The sequence below is a fragment of the Aquarana catesbeiana genome, linkage group LG13 (assembly GCF_042186555.1).
Source record: "Aquarana catesbeiana isolate 2022-GZ linkage group LG13, ASM4218655v1, whole genome shotgun sequence".
Classification (NCBI taxonomy): domain Eukaryota; kingdom Metazoa; phylum Chordata; class Amphibia; order Anura; family Ranidae; genus Aquarana; species Aquarana catesbeiana.
In genome coordinates, this window is record NC_133336.1 from 75,806,551 (window position 1) to 75,826,946 (window position 20,396).

Here is a 20,396-nt window from a genome sequence, read left to right on the forward strand (position 1 = left end):
GTGTTACTTTTAACACTATAGCACAGAAATCTATACCTCTCGTTCACTTCACGCAGAGGAGAGAACATTTATTGTGCGCAGTCACTGAGGATGAAATGGGATTGTAGCTATAAACTCACAGTAAGGGCCCATTCACACTACAATGCACTTAAAAATGCACCTATAGTCAGTTGTGCTCTTGTGCATTTTTATGCATGTTTCTGGTTTTCTGCATAGCTTTTTTTTTTTTTTTTTTTTTTTTTAAAGGCATATTTCCTTTGACCATATTGTTGTGGGGGAGAGGTGTTTTGTATGTGTTTTACATGGCTTTCTGTTCATTGCAGTGCTATTTTATACAAATTATGTAAAATATTATGTTGCCAGAAATTGCACAACTATTGAAAACGCAAAGAAACATCGAGTTCTGGTGTGAACATGACACCTAGAGATTTTTTTCCATTAGGAGAAATGCAGGTAACGGCACACAGTATGAATGGGCCCCATGAGTACTGTATTTTTTAACATTTTACACTTCACTGATTGGACCGCTCTGTTGCTGGCAGACTGCAGTCATCTGATGTCATAAGTTCTTTTCAAACGAATGCCAATCTTCAGCTGTTGGGGGTTAGCACCAAGCACTGAAAATAAACCATGTGATCTCAAATTCACTGCTCTAAATCATGTGATTCACTTTCTGGTCAAAACAGGGCCAAACCAGGCATTCATGGACTATTCGGTTTTTGTTTTTTTAGAAGCTGCTGTCTTGGTTGATGTGATAGTCAGCTGAAGAAAGTACCACTCATGGCGATATCCATTACAAATTAATTGTACAATTTCCATTCAATCTTCTTTAGATTTACCAACTACTTCATAGTGTGAAGTACTTAATTAATATCCATTCAACATATATCGAGTCAGGTAGGCCCTCATGCTACACGTTCATTGTTAAATCTATATGAGATGTACTCTAAATATCTCTAGAATTCTCTCTAGAAAAGTTGGAATTGGGAACTACATTTACAGGATTTATTTGTAGCAACACCTACTGGTATATTCTGCTATTTTGGACGGTCCTTGCTGAAATAATTGCACTCCAATAACATTAGTGGTTTAGGTCAGCACCCCCCAAACGTTTTGGCAGCAGGGACTGGTTTCAGGGCAGATAACTTTCCCAGGGATCGGGGTGGCTGGGGGCAGGATATTCGCAAAGTCTGTCCTCAGCCCCCTTCACACTACAAACCTCCCACCCTTTTGAAGCAGTCTCCACTTCTTATCTGTGTCCACAGTTCCCCTTCACATCACAGCATGTCAACTGTCTCATCGGTGTGCGGGCGCCGCTGGAAGGCTTTGTTCTAAGGTAAGTGTTTCATAATGAGCTAGTATGTGATGCATACTAGCTCATTATGCTTTTGTCTTACAGGTTTTTTTTTATGAGTTTACAACCTCTTTAAGTGATATAAGCTACATTACGATAACTGCACTGGTTTCTTAACAAAAGGGTCGTGAAAGCAGGGATGAAGGTGTATGAATATTTTTTAGAAAACCTATACTGAAAGAAACAGAAGTTGATCTCCTTCACAAATGTTGTTTGCATGGCTGTCCCTGGTTTCAGGAGTTTCAGCAACATTGTCCTAGAAATAGGATGCAGATTAGAAGTCCGGGTCAAGTGAGATCTCCTAATCAACATACTAGTTGTAAGTTAGTGGCTGAAGGCACTGAAGACATCGGATTAGCATGGTGATCAAGAAATTAGTATCTTCAGAGGACGAAGTCAACAGTGGCGTTCATCATACTGCCTTAGGACATGCTATATTACCAAAAGTATTGAGATGCCTTCCTTTACACGCACATGAACTTTAATGGCATCCCAGTCTTAGTCCGTAGGGTTTAATATTGAGTTGGGCCACCCTTTGCAGCTGTAACAGCTTCAGCTCATCTGGGAAGGCTGTCCACAAGGTTTAGGAGTGTGTCTATGGGAATTTTTGGTCATTCTTCCAGAAGCGCATTTGTGAGGGCAGGCACTGAAATTGAACGAAAAGGCCTGGCTCGTAGTCTCTGCTCTAATTCATCCCAAAGGTGCTCTATCGGGTTGAGGTCAAGACTCTCTGCAGGCTAGTCAAGTTTCTCCACCCCAAACTCGCTCATCCATGTCTTTATGGACCTTGCTTTGTGCACTGGTTTAAATTATTTGGTGGAGGGGGGATCATGGTGTGGGGTTGTTTTTAGGGGTTGGGCTTGGCCCCTTAGTTCCTGTGAAGGGAACTCTTAAGGCATCAGCATACCAAGACTTTTTGGACAATTTCATGCTCCCAACTTTGAGGGAACAATTTGAGGATGGCCCCTTCCTGTTCCAACATGACTGCACACCAGTGCACAAAGCAAGGTCCATATAGACATGGATGAGCGAGTTTGGGCAGCAAAGGGTGATCCTACTCAATATTGAACCCTAGGGATTAAGACTGGGATGCCATTAAAGTTCATGTGTGTGCAAAGGCAGGCGCCCCAATACTTTTGGTAATATTGTGTATTTCCTGTATGCAAATCCCAATTTTTCTGAAAAAGGGAACTACGCTAAAATACAAATAATTTGATGAAAGATAAATGTCACCAAAGACTTAAAAAAACACTTAACAAATTGTTTTAGATGTTGTCCACAGACTTTTGAAGTTCTGCAGTGGCGATGGGCAAACTCGGCTGTGTTTTATGGGGAAGGGCTGCAGGGTGGGAATAGATTGTCAGCCTGGAAAAAAAAAATGTAGAAGGAATGCGAGTCTGACAATAGAAGGTTTCCAGCAGTGAGTTAGCTGGCTGTTTGTTATGCATGTCCATGCTTCAGCTGTGCGCTTATGGCTGAAGACAAAGAGAATCTAGGTCAGGGCTAAAGAAAGTGGGTGAGCCACTGATCTGTGTAACCACAAGCACGTGTAGATATCCCCCTGGCAGAGATCTAACAAAACTGAAAATTTGTGATGTCTTTGCTACAAAGTGACCATGCTGCATGAGCTTCCCATAGTGTATTGTACATGTGTGAATCTACTGGGGAGGTATGTTACTTATTTACCTAGAAGAACAGTTATTAGAAACCACTAGACATAAAACAAAAAATGTTACCTAAAGTAAAACTGGTCAAGTATATAAGGAAGATTGTTTTATTAAAGCAAATCCATATAAGCCATGGCAGGACTGAAAGCACTTTGACAGGTTTTGCATGAACTGCTTAACCAAAGGGGCATTTTATTTGCATCTTGCACCCACCATTAAGTAGGTGACCTGCTCCTCAGCAGCTGTTACATTGTTACTTTATGAGGAGAGTATAATACTGGTTCTAACCTAAATCTGTGCGGCACCAGCCATTGCTCTGAGGAAGGGGGCCAGCCCCCCGAAACTCGTCATCATTGTGATCTTGTGAGATTGGAGGGTGGACTTTTTGGACTCTGTATTTATGATACGCTACCATTCCATTTTGGTTTGCAAGTATAATTTGTATCTGTTATCCTATAATAAAGTGCTGGCGATAATACGATAGGCATTCACACCCTTTTGTTCTTTGTTGTTTGTATAGATCTGCGAGGTCACTGTTTTCTCTCAGTTCATTTAAGTTTTATCCTCTGTTGAGCCCTGAAAAGGGGGGGTGATGTTGTCCCCAAATGCGTTGAATGCTTTTATTTAACTTCTGTAACAACAATTAAAGTGATTTTGGACTCTCTCATCCATTTTAGTATGGCACTCCTTTCTGTATTTCCATGATTTGAGCTCACTTCTCTCTCATTCTGCCCTCTCCTCCTGTGAGCATGCAGTTTGCACTGCTACATACCCGATTGGCTCCGTGTTCTGCTTCTCCCTCCCCCTTCCTGAGCTCTTTTTTGTACAGTGGACTTCAAGAGGCTGATGTCAAGTTTGGAAACTTGCACCGCTTGCATTCAATGATGTATTATGATTGCAGGGCTACAATAATTTGTGCCTTTATATACCTGGAGTTCCACTTTAATACACAATGCATGGAGCAGAAGACAGAATGATGTAGCTGTCAATATGTATTTACCTTACTAAAGCTGGACAAACGTAGTACAAATACAGACAATAAAAGTTTGTATTAAATACCAGATTTATGATTCCTAATTTTTGGAATTCAGAAAAGCATAAAAGACCAGCGGCAGAAAAAAACATTTATTTCAGTCTGTCCTTATTTTTGTTTTTGAATTTTGTTTTTTTGTCTGAGAATAGACCTTTTGTTATTGGAAGCTTGTTTAAATTCACTTACTGTTGATTGGCTCGCTGCTGCAGGCAGTCCGTTCCAAACAGTCACACCGTCTTCCTGCTAGTTTCAGGTCATGCTCCCGTTTTCTTGAGCTCAGTTTTATATTGACAAGCGAAATGTCCTTTTGAAAGTTATTTGGCTAAAACTCCAGTTCCTACAAAATTCCAGCTTCGGAAATTTATAACTTCTGTCTTCCAAGTGTAAAATATAATCATTTCTGTGAAAGCCAGATTTCTGGCTGTAGAAAACGTAAAGACAAAAATTTGTTTAATTTCCTGGGAAGGATTTGGACACCATATTATATTGGGAATTGGGTACTACATACCAAGCCTGCATGCAAAGTGAGAACCCCTTCTTGGCTCCTCTCATCTGAGAACTAATTCATGTCTTACTTTATAACTAATTACACACAGACAATGGTGAGTTGAATTCCTTACCAACTTATTGTGTTGTCTTATCAAAGATTGGGTAGTGAAATCTTTCCACTAGGCTATCCAGCACTTCAAGCCTCACCAAGGAGTTTTGAGACAATTTCCTTAACCACTTGCTGACCGCCCTATAGCAATTTTACTGCTACAGGGTGGCAGCTGTGCACTGGATTACGTGTGTGTGTGTGTGTGTGTGTATATATATATATATATATATATATATATATATATATATATACTGTTGTGTTCATAAGTTTACATACCCTGGCAGAATTTATGATTTCTTGGCCATTTTTCAGAGAATAGGAATGATAAAACAAACATTTCTTTCACTCATGGTTAGTGTTTGGCTGAAGCCATTTATTATCAATCAACTGTTTTTACTCTTTTTAATCATACTTGATTTGTTGTAGCCGTATTAGTGCAATTGTGACAGAGAAAATTGAGTACTGTCCGTGATACTTTTTTTATTTGCACTAACATACAATTTTTCAGGACAAGCTTTCGGGGTATGTCCCCTTCAAGGTCCAAGCAGTACTGATTCACAAATTTTTAAGCAGAATGTTAAAGAAAAAAAAAAAAAAAAGAAGAGAAAACCAAACACATACAAATCAATGGTAATAAAAATAGCAACAGAGTTAGTGAGATAAGACAGAGGGAGAGCTGGGGGCAATGCAGGGGGGGGGATACTAATCACAGAGCGGTCGTAAAACTTTAGCATAATGTGTAAGGAAACCAATATCTAAATTCAGGCCATTATTCTTCGTGTCAAAAAGAATTATCATTCTTAGTTCAAACGTTTTCCTTTCCTGGATAGTTCTGAAATTCCCTTTAAGAACTAAGACATTGAGGTCTTCTATGGTGTGGTCCGATTGTGAGAAATGATGTCCCACAGGTGTGCATAAACTGTCTTCTTTATGTTCTTTGATGGTATGTCTGTGCAAGGATGAATTTGCACAGACATACCATTAAAGAACATAAAGAAGACAGTTTATGCACACCTGTGGGACATCATTTCTCACAATCGGACCACACCATAGAAGACCTCAATGTCTTAGTTCTTAAAGGGAATTTCAGAACTATCCAGGAAAGGAAAACGTTTGAACTAAGAATGATACTTCTTTTTGACACGAAGAATAATGGCCTGAATTTAGATATTGGTTTCCTTACACATTATGCTAAAGTTTTACGACCGCTCTGTGATTAGTATCCCCCCCCCCCTACATTCCCCTCTGTCTTATCTCACTAACTCTGCTACTATCTTTATTACCATTGATTTGTATGTGTTTGGTTTTCTCTTCTTTTTTTTTTTTTCTTTAACATTCTGCTTAAAAATTTGTGAATCAGTACTGCTTGGACCTTGAAGAAGGGGACATACCCCGAAAGCTTGTCCTGAAAAATTGTATGTTAGTGCAAATAAAAAAAGTATCACGGACAGTACTCAATTTACTCTTTTTAAATAATAATGGCAACAGAAACTACCCAAATGACCCTGATCAAAAGTTTACATACTCTGGTGATTTTGGCCTGATAACATGCACACAAGTTGACACAAAGGGGTTTGAATGGCAACCATCCTCACCTGTGATCTGTTTGCTTGTAATTAATGTGTGTGTATAAAAGGTCAATGCATTTCTGGACTCCTGACAGACCCTTGCATCTTTCATCCAGTGCTGCACTGACGTTTCTGGATTCTGAGTCATGGGGAAGGCAAAAGAATTGTCAAAGGATCTGCGGGAAAAGGTAGTTGAACTGTATAAAACAGGAAAGGGATATAAAAAGATATCCAAGGAATTGAGAATGCCAATCAGCAGTGTTCAAACTCTAATCAAGAAGTGGAAAATAAGGGGTTCTGTTGTAACCAAACCAAGGTCAGGTAGACCAACTAAAATTTCAGCCACAACTGCCAGGAAAATTGTTCGGAATACAAAGAAAAAACCCACAAATAACTTCAGGTGAAATACACGACTCTCTGAAAACATGTGGTGTGGCTGTTTCAAGATGCACAATAAAAAGGCACTTGAAGAAAGATGGGCTGCATGGTTAAGTTGCCAGAAGAAAGCCATTACTATACAAATGCCACAATTACTGGCAATACCCCAAACAGCACAGAGACAAGCCTCAAACCTTCTGGCACAAAGTCATTTGGAGTGATGTGACCAAAATGGAGCTTTTTGGCCACAACCATAAACGCTACATTTGGAGAGGAGTCAACAAGGCCTATGATGAAATGTACGGAGGTGGATCGCTGATGTTTTGGGGATGTGTGAGCTACAAAGGCACAGGAAATTTGTTCAAAATTGTTGGCAAGATGAATGCAGTATGTTATCAAAAAATGCTGGAGGAACATTTGCATTCAGCCAGGAAGCTGCACATGGGACGTACTTGGACATTCCAACATGACAATGATCCAAAACACAATAGCAAGTCGACCAGTCATTGGCTACAGAAGAATAAAGTGAAGGTTCTGGAGTGGCCATCACAGTCTCCTGACCTCAATATCATTGAGCCACTCTGGGGAGATCTCAAACGTGCAGTTCATGCAAGACAGCCCAAGAATTTACAGGAACTGGAGGATTTTTGCCAAGAGGAATGGGCAGCTTTACCATCTGAGAAGATAAAGAGCCTTATCCACAAATACTACAAAAGACTTCAAGTCGTCATTGATGTTAAAGGGGGCAATACACGGTATTAAACTTTTGATCAGGGTCATTTGGATAGTTTCTGCTGCCATTATGATTTAAAAAGAGTAAACACAGTTGATTGATAATAAATGGCTTCAGCCAAATACTATGAGTGAAAGAAAAGTTTTTGTGTTCTCATTCATACTCTCTAAAAAATGGCCAAGAAATCATAAATTCTGCCAGGGTATGTAAATTTATGAGCACAAGTGTGTGTGTGTGTGTGTGTGTGTATATATATATATATATATATATATATATATATATATATATATATATATATATATATATAAAATATATATGTGATTTGGCATTTGCACCTGTAGGGGATGCGCCACTTATGCTGTGAATATTCATTGCAGAAGCCGTTCTGTAGGTGCTGGGCACTTGATGTCCTCCGGCACACGCCAAACGTTGGTAAAGAGCACAGAATGCCAATCTGCCTATGTAAACAAGGCAGATCGCTGTTCTGACATGGGAAAGGCATGGATTTCATGTTACTGCAAAGCAGGGACTAGAATCCATTTCTTCTCCTAGTAAAAACAACACACAGTGTACACCACAACACTGTTGGCACACATTTAACCCTAGATGTTTAGCACCTTCCCAGCCAGTGTCATTAGTAAAGTGACAGTTCATATTTTTAGGACTGATCGCTGTATTGGTGTCACTGGTTCCCACAAAGTGCCAAAAGTGTCAGTTAGTGTCTGATTGTTTGCCGCAATATCGCAGTCATGCTATGTCGCTGATTGCAGCCATTACTAGTAAAAATAAATAAATACAAATTCCATAAATTAACTCATAGTTTGTAGACGCTATAACGTTCGAATAAACCAATCAATATAGGCTTATTGGGATTTCTTTTACCAAAAAACATGTAGCAGAATACATATTGGCCTATTTTTTATTTATTTTTTTTCAAAACTGATGGTAATTTTTTTGTTTATAGCACAAAAAATAAACTCAGTGGTGATCAAATGCCACCTAAAGAAAGTTCTATTTGTGGGGGAAAAATATGACATAAATTTGTATTTGGGTACAGCATTGCATGACCGCGCAATTGTCAGTTAAAGTAACACAATGCTGTATCACAAAGTGCCTGGTCGTGATGGGGGGGTAAATCCTCAGGAGGTCAAGTGGTTATAGTCATGGGCGGCCCGTCCATTAAGGGCGCACGGGCCCCCTCTATCCATGCCACCCCCCCATATGGTTAATGAATAGATTCATGCTTAGCCCCTTTCAGGATGCCGGGCGCAGTGGCGGGGTGTTTTTTTTTTTTTTTTTTAAGCACCTGATTAGAGCCATAGACTCTAATAGGATGGACTCGGAGCGCAGAGCATTGCACTCAGAGCCCACCCAGGTGTGTTAGAAAAGCAAATGAATATTCACTTTTCTAACACTGAATCGCCTCTCCGCCAATCTGGAAGCAGGGGTCTAATACCTGTTTCCAGATTGGCTGAAAGGTCAGGCGATCCTTTTGGACCCCCAGGTCACCAAAACTAGTGTCTCCATTGGAAGATTTCCATTCTATTACTTTTCTGGGGACAATCCAAAATGTGGGATTTACTCTCACATTCCATGATAATGGTAAACAGGACATATAGAAAGTATGAATCTCACTAATGGGGGCACAGACAGCAATAAAAACTGACAGGTGTTTCTAATCCCTCTCCCCTCTATAAAAACTAAAAACAAAAGTTTTGCCCTTAGTTATACTTTATTTTGTACAATCCCACTCAATACCATGGTGTGCAAAACGTCCGGGTGAAACAAATCTTTGTATTGTCAGGTGGACCTGTTGCTTTTTTTTTTGTTCTGAGATGTTAGGGCTTGTTGACACATACTGGTTTTCTGCACTGGATCAACATAGGTCACTGCAGAAACTGATCATATTAGTGCAAATATACCTTTTCGATTTTATTTTATTTTTTTAAATAAAGTATCCTGTTTGACCTGGCATACTATATATGCTTTGAGTACAACATTTGTGTTTTCTCTTTACAGGTCTGCCCCACCCGCCTACAAATGTAAATGTGAATAAAGTGACCAGCACCACTGCAACTGTCACATGGAGGCCAGGGTTTGACAACTATTCTCCCCTCATGTCATGCACAATGCAGGTATGTCTAAAAGGGATAGCATTCGTTTTCACAGCAAGTGTCATTATAAGGAAAGCTAACCCTACTTTGTATAGTGCTTTACCCATGCATGCACATGAGGGATGATTTACTAAACGAGTTGAGAATTTTCTCGCAAATAATTGTAGCTGTGCTCACTTTGAATGCCCAATCATGTGCAGATTAAATAAACAGGAATTTGGTTTTTACATGATGATTGGATTATTGAAGTGAATCTCAGTCAAGTTATTGAAAATGTGCAACATTTTTAACTAATCAGCCTCAAGGTGTTTTACCATCCCATCAAAAAAATGACTTTATTAGGTGTACAAATGACCATATAATATAGCCAAAATAGGGAAAAGTCTGTATGGCAGCTCCTGTCTAGGTTTAAAGGGATTTTAAACCCTCATGGTTTTTCACCTTAATGCATTCTATGCATTAAGGTGAAAAACCTTCTGTAGTGCTGCAGCCCCCCCGTTTTACTTACCTGAACACTGTCATCCTCCGTCTGGGAACAAGCACACCATCTCTAGCTGGTGTCTCGTGTCCTGATTGGATAGATTGATAGCAGTGCAGGCATTGGCTCCTGTTGCTGTCAATCAAATTTATTGACACGGCACCGGGGGGCAGGGCCGAGTCCTGCATTCTGTGTGAATGGACACAGATGCGGGACTTGGGAGCGCGCCCGCTTGGGTGTCCACCAAAGAGAGCGCTTCTCCATCTTGGATACTCAATGCGGGGAGGAGCCACCAGCGCCGCTGAGGGACCTCAGAAGAGGAGGACCGGGGCCACGCAAAATGAACTGCACAATGGGGGTATGAAATGTTTATTTTAATTTAAAAAAAAAGAGGGTTTACAACCCCTTTTAAAGTGAATGTAAATCTTCACATATACCCAGTGACGTGAACAGCCTCAGATGATACACAGAGATGAAACAAATCTCCCTACATAAGTTTTACTTGTATATGTGCTGTCTTCAGCTTTCTAGACTGTTTAGAAAGTGCACATCATGTTAGAATCTTCCTGTTCCACCACTGGGTGTGGATTTTTGGCATATACTGTGTGACAGCTGATTGGAGTAAAGGCATACCCCCCCCAATAGGAGGAGGAAGAAAGCTGTGCTGTAAATAGACCAGCTCTCTGCTAATCTATTTATAACACCCACCCCAACACTAATTTCAGGCTGGTTTTATCTCGGTTGTCGGAGAACTTGTCAGAAGTTATCATGCTGATAACAGAGGAACCGAGCAGCAGAAAGACATGGGACTTGGGGCTTTGGAGAGAGATAAGTAAACACTACAGATAGATGTACCCAGGTCAAATTTCATGAATGGGGTTTACATCCATGTTAAAGCTGAAATTTATAGATATTTTTGCATAGTTACATTGGTCCAGCTTGGATCAATGAAAGAATGGATGTGCCATTCCTGGCTAATCCCTGTGGAAGCTGGAAATCACTGTAGTATGCACAGCTACTACAGTTATCAATGCTAGTTTCCAGGTCCCATGCCAAGCGTCTGCTCTGCTGTTTAGTTTACACAGGAGGTAATTTTCTCAGCACACAGATCGCTTTGCATCTTTTCAATGAATTCTCTGACTCGATGAGGTGCAAGGCGGTGATGTTGTTAATGTTCACAGTGTCCAAAGAACACTTTATTTTCACTGAAAAAATGCAAAGTGTTCTCTGAATGGTGCCCACGCCAAGCGAGCGACCTCTTTTGCACACTATGCAGCAGGGCAGCCACTCTGCACAGGACCCGGAAGCTAGCGCTGATCACTGTAGTAGTGCTGCCTACTGCAAAACAGAAAAACATAGCCCAACCGCAGCACACCTCAGCCAGCCCGAGTGGAAAGCAAGTAAATAAAAGCAGCCTCGGCTCAATTCATCCAGACCACAACTTCAACATGTTTCACCCCACCCCTGGGGCTTAATCTTGGAGAGTATTGCCTACTACAGTGATGATTTCCACAGAGATTGGCCAGGTATGGAAAATACATTGGTCCAAACTAGGCCAATGTAACTGTGCAAAAATATCCATCCGTAAGCTTCATCTTTGATGGGTTTAACAGCCACTTCCATGATGCAGTAGGAGCTTCCTCTATGCTGGTTTATGTGAGCTGCCAGACAAAGTCATGTAGTGAAATTGCTAATTGCGAATAGGTGTTATGACAGCTCGATGGGTAACAGACTGCAGATAGGCGCTCTCAGTGCATGGAGTGCTATAGAGTGATGGGTGTCCGGGAGCCACACATAAAGTTCAAGCCTACTGTGTGAGGGTGAATGGCAGTCTCAGCCAGGTCACACCCCCAATATGTTTCACTCTGGCCACCAGAGTTTACTCATGAGCTTATTCCAGTGGGAATGGCATGGCTGAGACTGGCATTCAGTATCACACAGCAGGCTTTGACTTGATGTGCAGCCCCCGGGACACCCATCACTCTCTCTACCATTGCTTGGAGCATAGACAAACTCCCTTCCCGGCCAACACTCACAGCGGTGGGCACAGAATTTCATTCCCATACAGCCTGAGTGGCTCACATACATATCTTGGTTTGTATGGATTGCTAGAATTACATAAGACTTCTCTACTTTCTTACAAGAACACCTGTGACAAGGCACTGGTCAAAAGTTTGCTTAATGTTAGTTGACTGTAGTCACTGGATATGTGGTATAAAGCAATACTTTCTTTTTCATGAATATTTTTTTATTAATTTTAAGAATAGACATTATAACAATGTATACAATTTATACAATAAATAACATTTTAAAGTATATAGGAATAAAGTAACAGTTAAAAAGAAATAGAAAAAAAAAGAGGAGGGGGGGTGTAATGGGAGGAAAATATCAAAATGAAAAAAATTGATCAGGAAACGTACAAGAGTTTTTAAAAGTACATCATAGGTGTAAAAGGGATCTATCGATTTCATTCATTTATTTTTAACTGATAAGGAATTTGGAGTAGAAGACTACCAAGCTTTTACAAAAGTTTGTTTTGCAGCAGTGAATAAGAATGTTAGGAGGCGGAATTGAATATTTGTGACACTTTTTGGTTTGAAATTTAGTAAAGCTTCTAGTGGATTCTTGGAAAGCTGTTTTCCAAACATGGTGAAAATTATTTGGTATATGTCAGTCCAAATTTGCTTTATTCTAGGACAATCCCAACATATATGTAAGAGGGTACCAGTACTCAAGCAACCTCTAAAGCATTTATCAGAGACTGTTGGTTTAAATTTGGGTAAGCGTTGGGGAACTAAATATCATCTCATGAGCAATTTATAGTTGGATTCTACTGCTGCTGTGCTGATAGAACAGTGGGACGTAGTATACCAAATTTGTTTCCAGTCTTTTTCTGCTATAGGTTCACCAAGATCACTTTCCCATTTAGTCATGTATGAATGAGACAGAGGTGTCTGTTTTTTAAGTATAGATGAATATATCATTGAGAGAAGCCCTTTAGTAGTAGGATCATGTTTGCAGAAATGTTTAAAAAGAGTGAGGGTTTTTAAACTTGAAGATGATACTATAGTTTGGATCACGAATTGTTTAATTTCAAGGTTCCTTAAAAATTTCTTGTTGAGGTAAGTCGTGTGTTTGTTTCACTGAGGAAAAACTCAATACTCCCAGAGGAAGATATCAGATCAGCTATTTTATAAATATTGTTAGAAGTCCACCGTTTGAATTGGAGGGGTTTATGGAATCCTGGCAGAAACATTGGGTTACTGGTAATAGGGAAGCATAAGAGGACATTAGGTTTCCTCTAATTTTGTATGTATCCCATATTCATAAGGAATGTTTGGCAATGGGGTTATCAATAGACTTCCCAATTTTTTTAGGAATCCAAAAAATAGTATCAACGGATATAGGGCCCAGCTGGGAGGCCTCTAAGGAAATCCAGAGGGGTGGGTCTGAATAGTTATGGTAACCTGTAAGTTGTGCAATTTGAGCTGCTGAGTAATACGCAGAAATATTTGGAACAGCCAGACCTCCATTTCTTTTTTTTTTTTTTTGTCTGGAAAAGAGTTTCTCTATTTATTTGAGGTTTATGATTTGGCCATATAAAGGAAAATGTTTTGAATTGATCTTAGAATATGGGAAGGAATTTTAATAGGAAGCACTCTATAAATAAGTAAAGTAATTTAGGTAAATAAAAATATTTTGATTGACGATATGCGTCCCAACCACAACATTTTATATTTTTTCCATGTTTCAAGAAGGGATTTTGAGTGACATATAATGGAAGCATAATTGGCTTTATAAAGGGAATCGTAAGAGGAGGCAAGTTTAATACCTAAATAAGATAAGGAAATGTCTTCCCATGGGAAAGGAAATTTTGCTTTAATATGAGCAGTATCTGCATCCGATATATTTATATTAAGGGCTTTAGATTTAATATTGTTACCACAAAGTCCAGAAATTTTTTGAAAGCTATCTAGTTACTCATTTAAATTGGGTGAAGTGGTTAAGGGTTGTGTTACAAACAAGATGACTTCTGTGATGGTAATTTGCAATGTCCAAACCTTTAATATTGATATATTTAATTAATATCGCAAGAGGTTACATAATTACATAGTAGGTGAGGTTGAAAAAAGACACAAGTCCATCAAGTCCAACCTATGTTTATATGTCAGTATTACATTGTATATCTCTGTATGTTGTGGTCGTTCAGGTGCTCATCTAATAGTTTTTTGAAACTATCGATGCCCCCCTGCTGAGACCACCGCCTGTGGAAGGGAATTTCACATCCTTGCCGCTCTTACAGTAAAGAACCCTCTACAAAGTTTAAGGTTAAACCTCTTTTCTTCTAATTTTAATGAGTGGACACGTGTCTTGTTAAACTCCCTTCCGCAAAAAAGTTTTAAAATGTATCCCTATTGTGGGGTTACCAGTAGGGTATTTGTAAATTGAAATCATATCCCCTATCAAGCGTCTCCTCCAGAGAGAATAAGTTCAGTGCTCACAAACCTTTCCTCATAACTAATATCCTCCAGACCCCTTATTAGCTTTGTTGCCCTTCTTTGTACTCGCTCCATTTCCAGTACATCCTTCCTGAGGACTGGTGCCCAGAACTGGACAACATACTCTAGGTGCGGCCGGACCAGAGTCTTGTAGAGCGGGAGAATTATGGTTTTATCTCTGGAGTTGATCCCCTTTTTAATGCATGCCAATATTCTGTTTGCTTTGTTAGCAGCAGCTTGGTATTGCATGCCATTGCTGAGCCTATCATCTTCTAGGAACCCCAGGTCCTTTTCCATCCTAGATTCCTAGGTTAAATTGCTAGTAGAAATAACAGCAGGGATAAAGGTAATCCTTGTCTACTGCCTCTTGGAATATCAAAAGGGGGTGATCAAAATCCGGCATATTGTACAAATGTGATAAACACTCACACCAGAAGTAAAAACCTTAAAAACGAATAATGTGTTAATTGCAGCAACTGTTTCAAATCCAGTGATTAACAGACTGACAAAAATCTAGATTCCCGTGAACAAACAATGCTTGCTAATACCGTAAATCAACAAAACTTCTAAAAAGTTATTATAGTTATAGATAAAACACAAAAAACTTTAAACATGATAAAAACAGTGTTCATAAGTCCTATGACGGTTAATATGAAGAACTTCTTTTCCAAAAAGCATGTTCCTGCCGTGTAACTCCCACAAAGAGTTACTTGTAATTCACATTGCTCTCAAGCAAACACCTCGTGGAAGTGAAATGAAGATCCCCACTCACCGGATGAAGTTGACCCTCAATGTCAAATGACAAGAGGAGTCAAATAGGCTTAAACGGTCTCCGTGACCAAGGGTTCCACCAACCGGCTCCAATCGTTCCCTCCTTACTGCATTCCATACCTCCAGGGATGAATCTCGTGGCAGTCAGAAAAAACAGAAAACGGGCTCCACTTAACGTAAAAAAGTTTTGACTCTTTATTAAAAGCCTTCAGGCTGGTCCAGCTTACAACAGATAGACTCTGCAAACCCTTCCTGTACAGACATCCATATCAGCAAATAAAATATAAACCGCTCGGGTGTTGTGGTGTGCATTTCACCTAGTGCTCTGAATGTTGCACCGTGCGTCCTGGCTTCACGCATTTCGTCATCAGAAGTTATCTGTTATGTGTTTTGAGAGATTTAATGGCTAAAAGAATTTCAGGAATAGATATACTATTTTCTGAGGTTTTGGAATTGTAGATAAGTGCACTAAAGAAAAAAAACATTTTTGGCTAGATTATTATCACATGTGGCTGGGAGTTGATAGTTTCGACAATTGTTCATGAAAAATTCTAGTAGGAGTGCTCATTCATGAGTTTGTGTGTCTCTTAAGACAAATAGGTTTAAATTTATGGTCGAATTTTCGCAATTTATTAACCAAGAGTATGTGGTTTATCAATCTACATATAGAATGTATTCAATTAATATAGATTTCAGATTGTGTTGATAAACACTGGTTTATTTGTGTCTGAACAGTGGACAAACTAGTGAGTGAGGATTCAGAGGGATTTTTTTTTATGTTGGTTATTTAGAGTATGAAATTCTTTCTCTAGTAGTTATTTTTTTCAGTGCGTTTGTATGAATTTACCACGTATATCCAGAATGAAGAAATTAAGTATTCCCGCCCTACCTGTGGCTATAGGGATGAGGATACTAGTTGTAGCAAACACCCGATTGGTCAACCAAAACCAACAAAATAAATAGGATAAAAATCAATAATTGGTTTTGCGCTCTAAGTAGTAACTAAAATAACAGTAATATATGGGAAGTGTTGTGGGAACCAAAGTAAATAGAAAGTGGACACATATAAGATCAAGTCCTAAATTCTGATCAAACAATGGTATAGACAACCACTAAACATGGATACATACTAATATATAAAGTGCAAGTGATGAAAGTGATAGAAGCGACATATAATCTTCAAATTGAGTAATAATAATGTGCTAATAATTACAAATGTCCAAATATAAAACTCTTCAAATATAGAAGTGCTCCAATCAAAAATAGTGTCCATATAGGTGAGTGAACTGAAGCTGTGACGTGCTGCTCCAGTTGACACTCTGTTCAGAGAATGTGAACGGTGACATGGTGGCTGATTTCTTTTGTGCAATTACACCTTTTGTGTGGGTTAGCCCCTTACCTTACCGCTGTAAGGTAACAGCGTGAGGAATTAAAATAGCAGTCAGTGAAATCCAGACTCCTGTTGTAGATAGCTGGGGGTTTCTCTTCTGTGCAGTTCAGCAATGCATGAAAAAAAGGGGAAGATTTCCAGATCCAGTAAGGCTGTATACAGGGGAGAAAAGAAGGGGGCCCAGATCGTGAAGTATGTTGAAACTTGAATTTATTAAAAAATAACAGCCAGCTTGGTACTCACATGGGCAACGAGGGAGAAGTCCTCCACCAAACCGCAAATATAAATAGGGAGATAAGGGGGGCCCACCTCAAGGATTACATCACCCTTATGTCCAATACCTATATACAACTACTGCACTCCCTTGAGAGACCGATATGAAGATGAAAGAGGAGGTAGATGTTATCAGACACAACATCAAGACCCCAAGTATGATAGGTCTTTTTAGGGAGGGGAACAGAAAATCACCCATTGAGGAGAACGGAAGAGACAAGAGGGACGAGAAGAAGTCCAGAAAGAAGAAAGGATGCAGATCAGGGAAGAGATGACAAGCGAAAAAGAGTGAAAGAAGTGGGTATCTTTTTAACCTGAGTAGTAAACCACTCACACAAGAAGAAATTGGAGTACTAGACAAAGGCTAAAATACACACCCACAAAGAACCTGGATACATTTCAAACATAGGAATCCAAAAATACATCAGAAAGTTGAACGTCAAGAAGTATATAGTGAGCAACCCAATTAAAGCTAAACCTCCACCTGGAAATCAGGATATTTTACATAGTGATTTGAGGAATAAACCATTTTCAATCCCCCTATTAACAACAACAAACACATAGAGGTATTTAAGAGAGTAGTCTAGGACCTGAAAGATTCGAAAATTAAGAAAAAAGAAAAACCTACCTACATCAAAAGTGGCATTAGGAAACTGACTAAAAGGAAAGATGTTCGACCAGCGGACGGGGGGGGGGGGGTGGCGGGTTTGTGATCCTCCTCTCCAAAGAGCAATATAATATAATAACAATAACATAAAACATGCTCAAACTCTTAGGAAATTAAAGTACCTATACCCGACTACCCAGTAACCCCATGTTTAGATGTAAGAAAGAACTTGAGCAGGTTGTACATTTGGGACTAAATCTGAATATAATAAATAAAAAAGAGGCCAAATTCCTAATACCTGAATCTTGTCGTACACCCATCATATACTCGTTACCCAAGATTCATAAAGATAAGGCTAATCCCCCACCAAGACCGATTAGTGAATGGGATAGATTCCCTGACTGCTAGGATCGGTCAGTATATAGATAAATACAGCCGTACAGAAAACAAGAGCGTATCTGAGAGATACCAAGCAAATGATACAGATACCTAATGAATAAGGGCCCTGGATTATGGCCACAGCGGATTTCTCTTCGCTATATACTGTAATACTACACCATCAGGCATGCAAAACCACAAAATGGGGTCTAAGAACACACACCACATCTTGTGTCCAAAGAAAGTACTTTGTGAAATGTCTTGATTTCTGCTTACAAAAAAGGTACTTCTAGTATAACTGTGAGTATTATTTCCAAAGAACAGGAGTTGCCATGGGAGCAAAATTTGCTCCCATTGTGGCAGGCCTGTTCATGGCCCAATGGGAAGATGAAACCATCTTCACGAATACACCAGCAGAACGCGTCATTTTTAAAAGATATGTTGATGAGATCTTCATTTTATGGAAAGGTGACCAGAATCAGCTGATATACTTTCTTGGAAAACTCAACATCAATGACAGAAATATTAGACTTACTTGGGATATCAGCAAGAAGAGTATATCCTTTCTAGATCTAGATATCAAACAAGAAAACGGGAGGCTCATCACAAAAACCCATTTTAAGAATGTGTATAGGAACAGCTACCTCCCACTTGAGAGCTGCCACCAATATCTCTAAGGGCCAATTGATGCGCCTCAAACGCAACTGCACCAAAAAGAATATCTTTCTAGCCCAAGCAGATAAAATTGGACACAGATTTGTCAAGAAAGGCTATGACAGCAAATATGTAAAAGAACAAATAACAGAAGTAGGGAAAATGGACCGAAACAGATGAATCAAAGACAAAGAGAAACAAGGGCCCAAGATGGATACAGTACTGATCATTCTAGACTATAATGGACAACATAAGAAGATAGAAAAGATTATAAAACGGCATTGGCATATACTTCTAACAGATGGACATCTCCAAGGGGTACTTCCAGACAATCCCAAGTTTATTTATACGAGAGCACCCACATTACGCGACAAGATTGTCAAAAGCATTCTAGGCCCACCACCAAGGAGTTTGATGTTTTTTTACGGTTAAAGGTTTCTTTCCTTGCAAACGGTGTTTTGCATGTACAAAAACAAAATGACCAAATGAGAACAAATTCAATTTTACATCTACTAGCACAGAAAACGCCTATGAGATAAAAGACTTTATAGGCTGCAACACAGAAGGGGCAGTATATTCCCTTGAATGTATTTGTGGACTACAGTACATAGGACGTACAAAATGACCATTAAGAGTACGCATTAAAGAACATGTGCAGAACATCCTTAAAGGATTTGACAAGCATAGTGTTTCTAAACACTTTGCTACTTGCCACAATAAAGATCCTACTCATTTGAAGTTCTGGGGGCTAGAACCGTACAAAAGACACTGGTGGGGTAGTCACAAAGTAAAGACCCTGAGCCAGTTAGAATCCAAATGGATTTTTATAATATATACTTTTACACCTCGGGGATTGAACATTAAATTTGATCTTAATTGCTTTATTAATGATTTTTAACACTAGCCTCCAGCCTTTCTGCTACCTAGAGGGCATTATCTAGCTTCTTTCTAATGCCGCGTACACACGACCAGACTTTCTGTCAGAAAAGGTCATTCTTTCGGACATTCCGATCGTGTGTGGGCTTCATCGGACTTTTTATTTCTAAAATTCTGACGTACCTAGAAATAGAATATGTTTCAAATCTTTCAGGCGGAATCAGTTGCTATCGGGAAAACCGCTCGTCTGTATGCTATTCTGACAGACCAAAAAACAACACAAGGGCAGCTATTGGCTACTGGCTATTGAACTTCATTTTTCTAGTCCCATTGTATGTCATCGCGTTCTAAATGATCGGACTTTGGTGTGATTGTGTGTAGGCAAGTTTGTTTCAGTGGAACTCCTTCGGAAAGACCGTCGGAGTCTATTCTGATGGAAAGTCCGGTCGTGTGTATGCGGCATAATATGACACCCTCTTCTCTCTCATCATTTAGCTTCCCCAACCTCTTTTAATAGTAGCTGCCCCTGGCTGTCTCATTATTGTGTATCATTGTATCATTTTATTCTGCTTCTTTGTGTCATGGTTATGCAGTAATATTTGTCAGCTTCCCTCTCCTCCATGTGTTCACCTGTGTTCAGCCACTCTCACCTCACTGCTTATATAATCTTCCCTCAGCATAGCTCCACCTCAGCCTCTAATTAGGAACACTATATTAACCTGTGCATTGCAAGCCAACCTTGCTAATCAACCATTGTGTGTTTAGCTTTCGTGTGCAACTTGCTGTGTCTCCTACGTCTGATTCCAGTTACCGATCTTGGCCTATTCTCGACTATCCCTGTCTGCTTGTGACCCTGACCCTTGGCGTGTTCTATGTTTATCCTTGTCTGCTAGTCGCCCAGACCTTTGGCTTATCCCTTTTACTATCCTTGTTGTTCCAGCCTGCTGCTTCCTTCCTCTTTCTCCTGTAAGTTTACTGTGACCTGGAGCCAGACTGCAGCACAGTCCATCCTTACCACTAGAGGC

At 39.7% G+C, this 20,396-nt stretch overlaps 1 protein-coding gene across 1 annotated transcript in view; it reads left to right on the forward strand.

Annotated features, from left to right (window-relative positions):
• Positions 1–20,396, forward strand: part of TYRO3 (TYRO3 protein tyrosine kinase) — a 334,891-nt gene that overhangs the window by 117,056 nt on the left and 197,439 nt on the right. Inside the window, exon 6 of the mRNA XM_073608643.1 lies at positions 9,351–9,466. Within this exon, the coding sequence (XP_073464744.1) occupies positions 9,351–9,466 (116 nt within the window). The remainder of the gene's footprint in view (positions 1–9,350; positions 9,467–20,396) is intronic.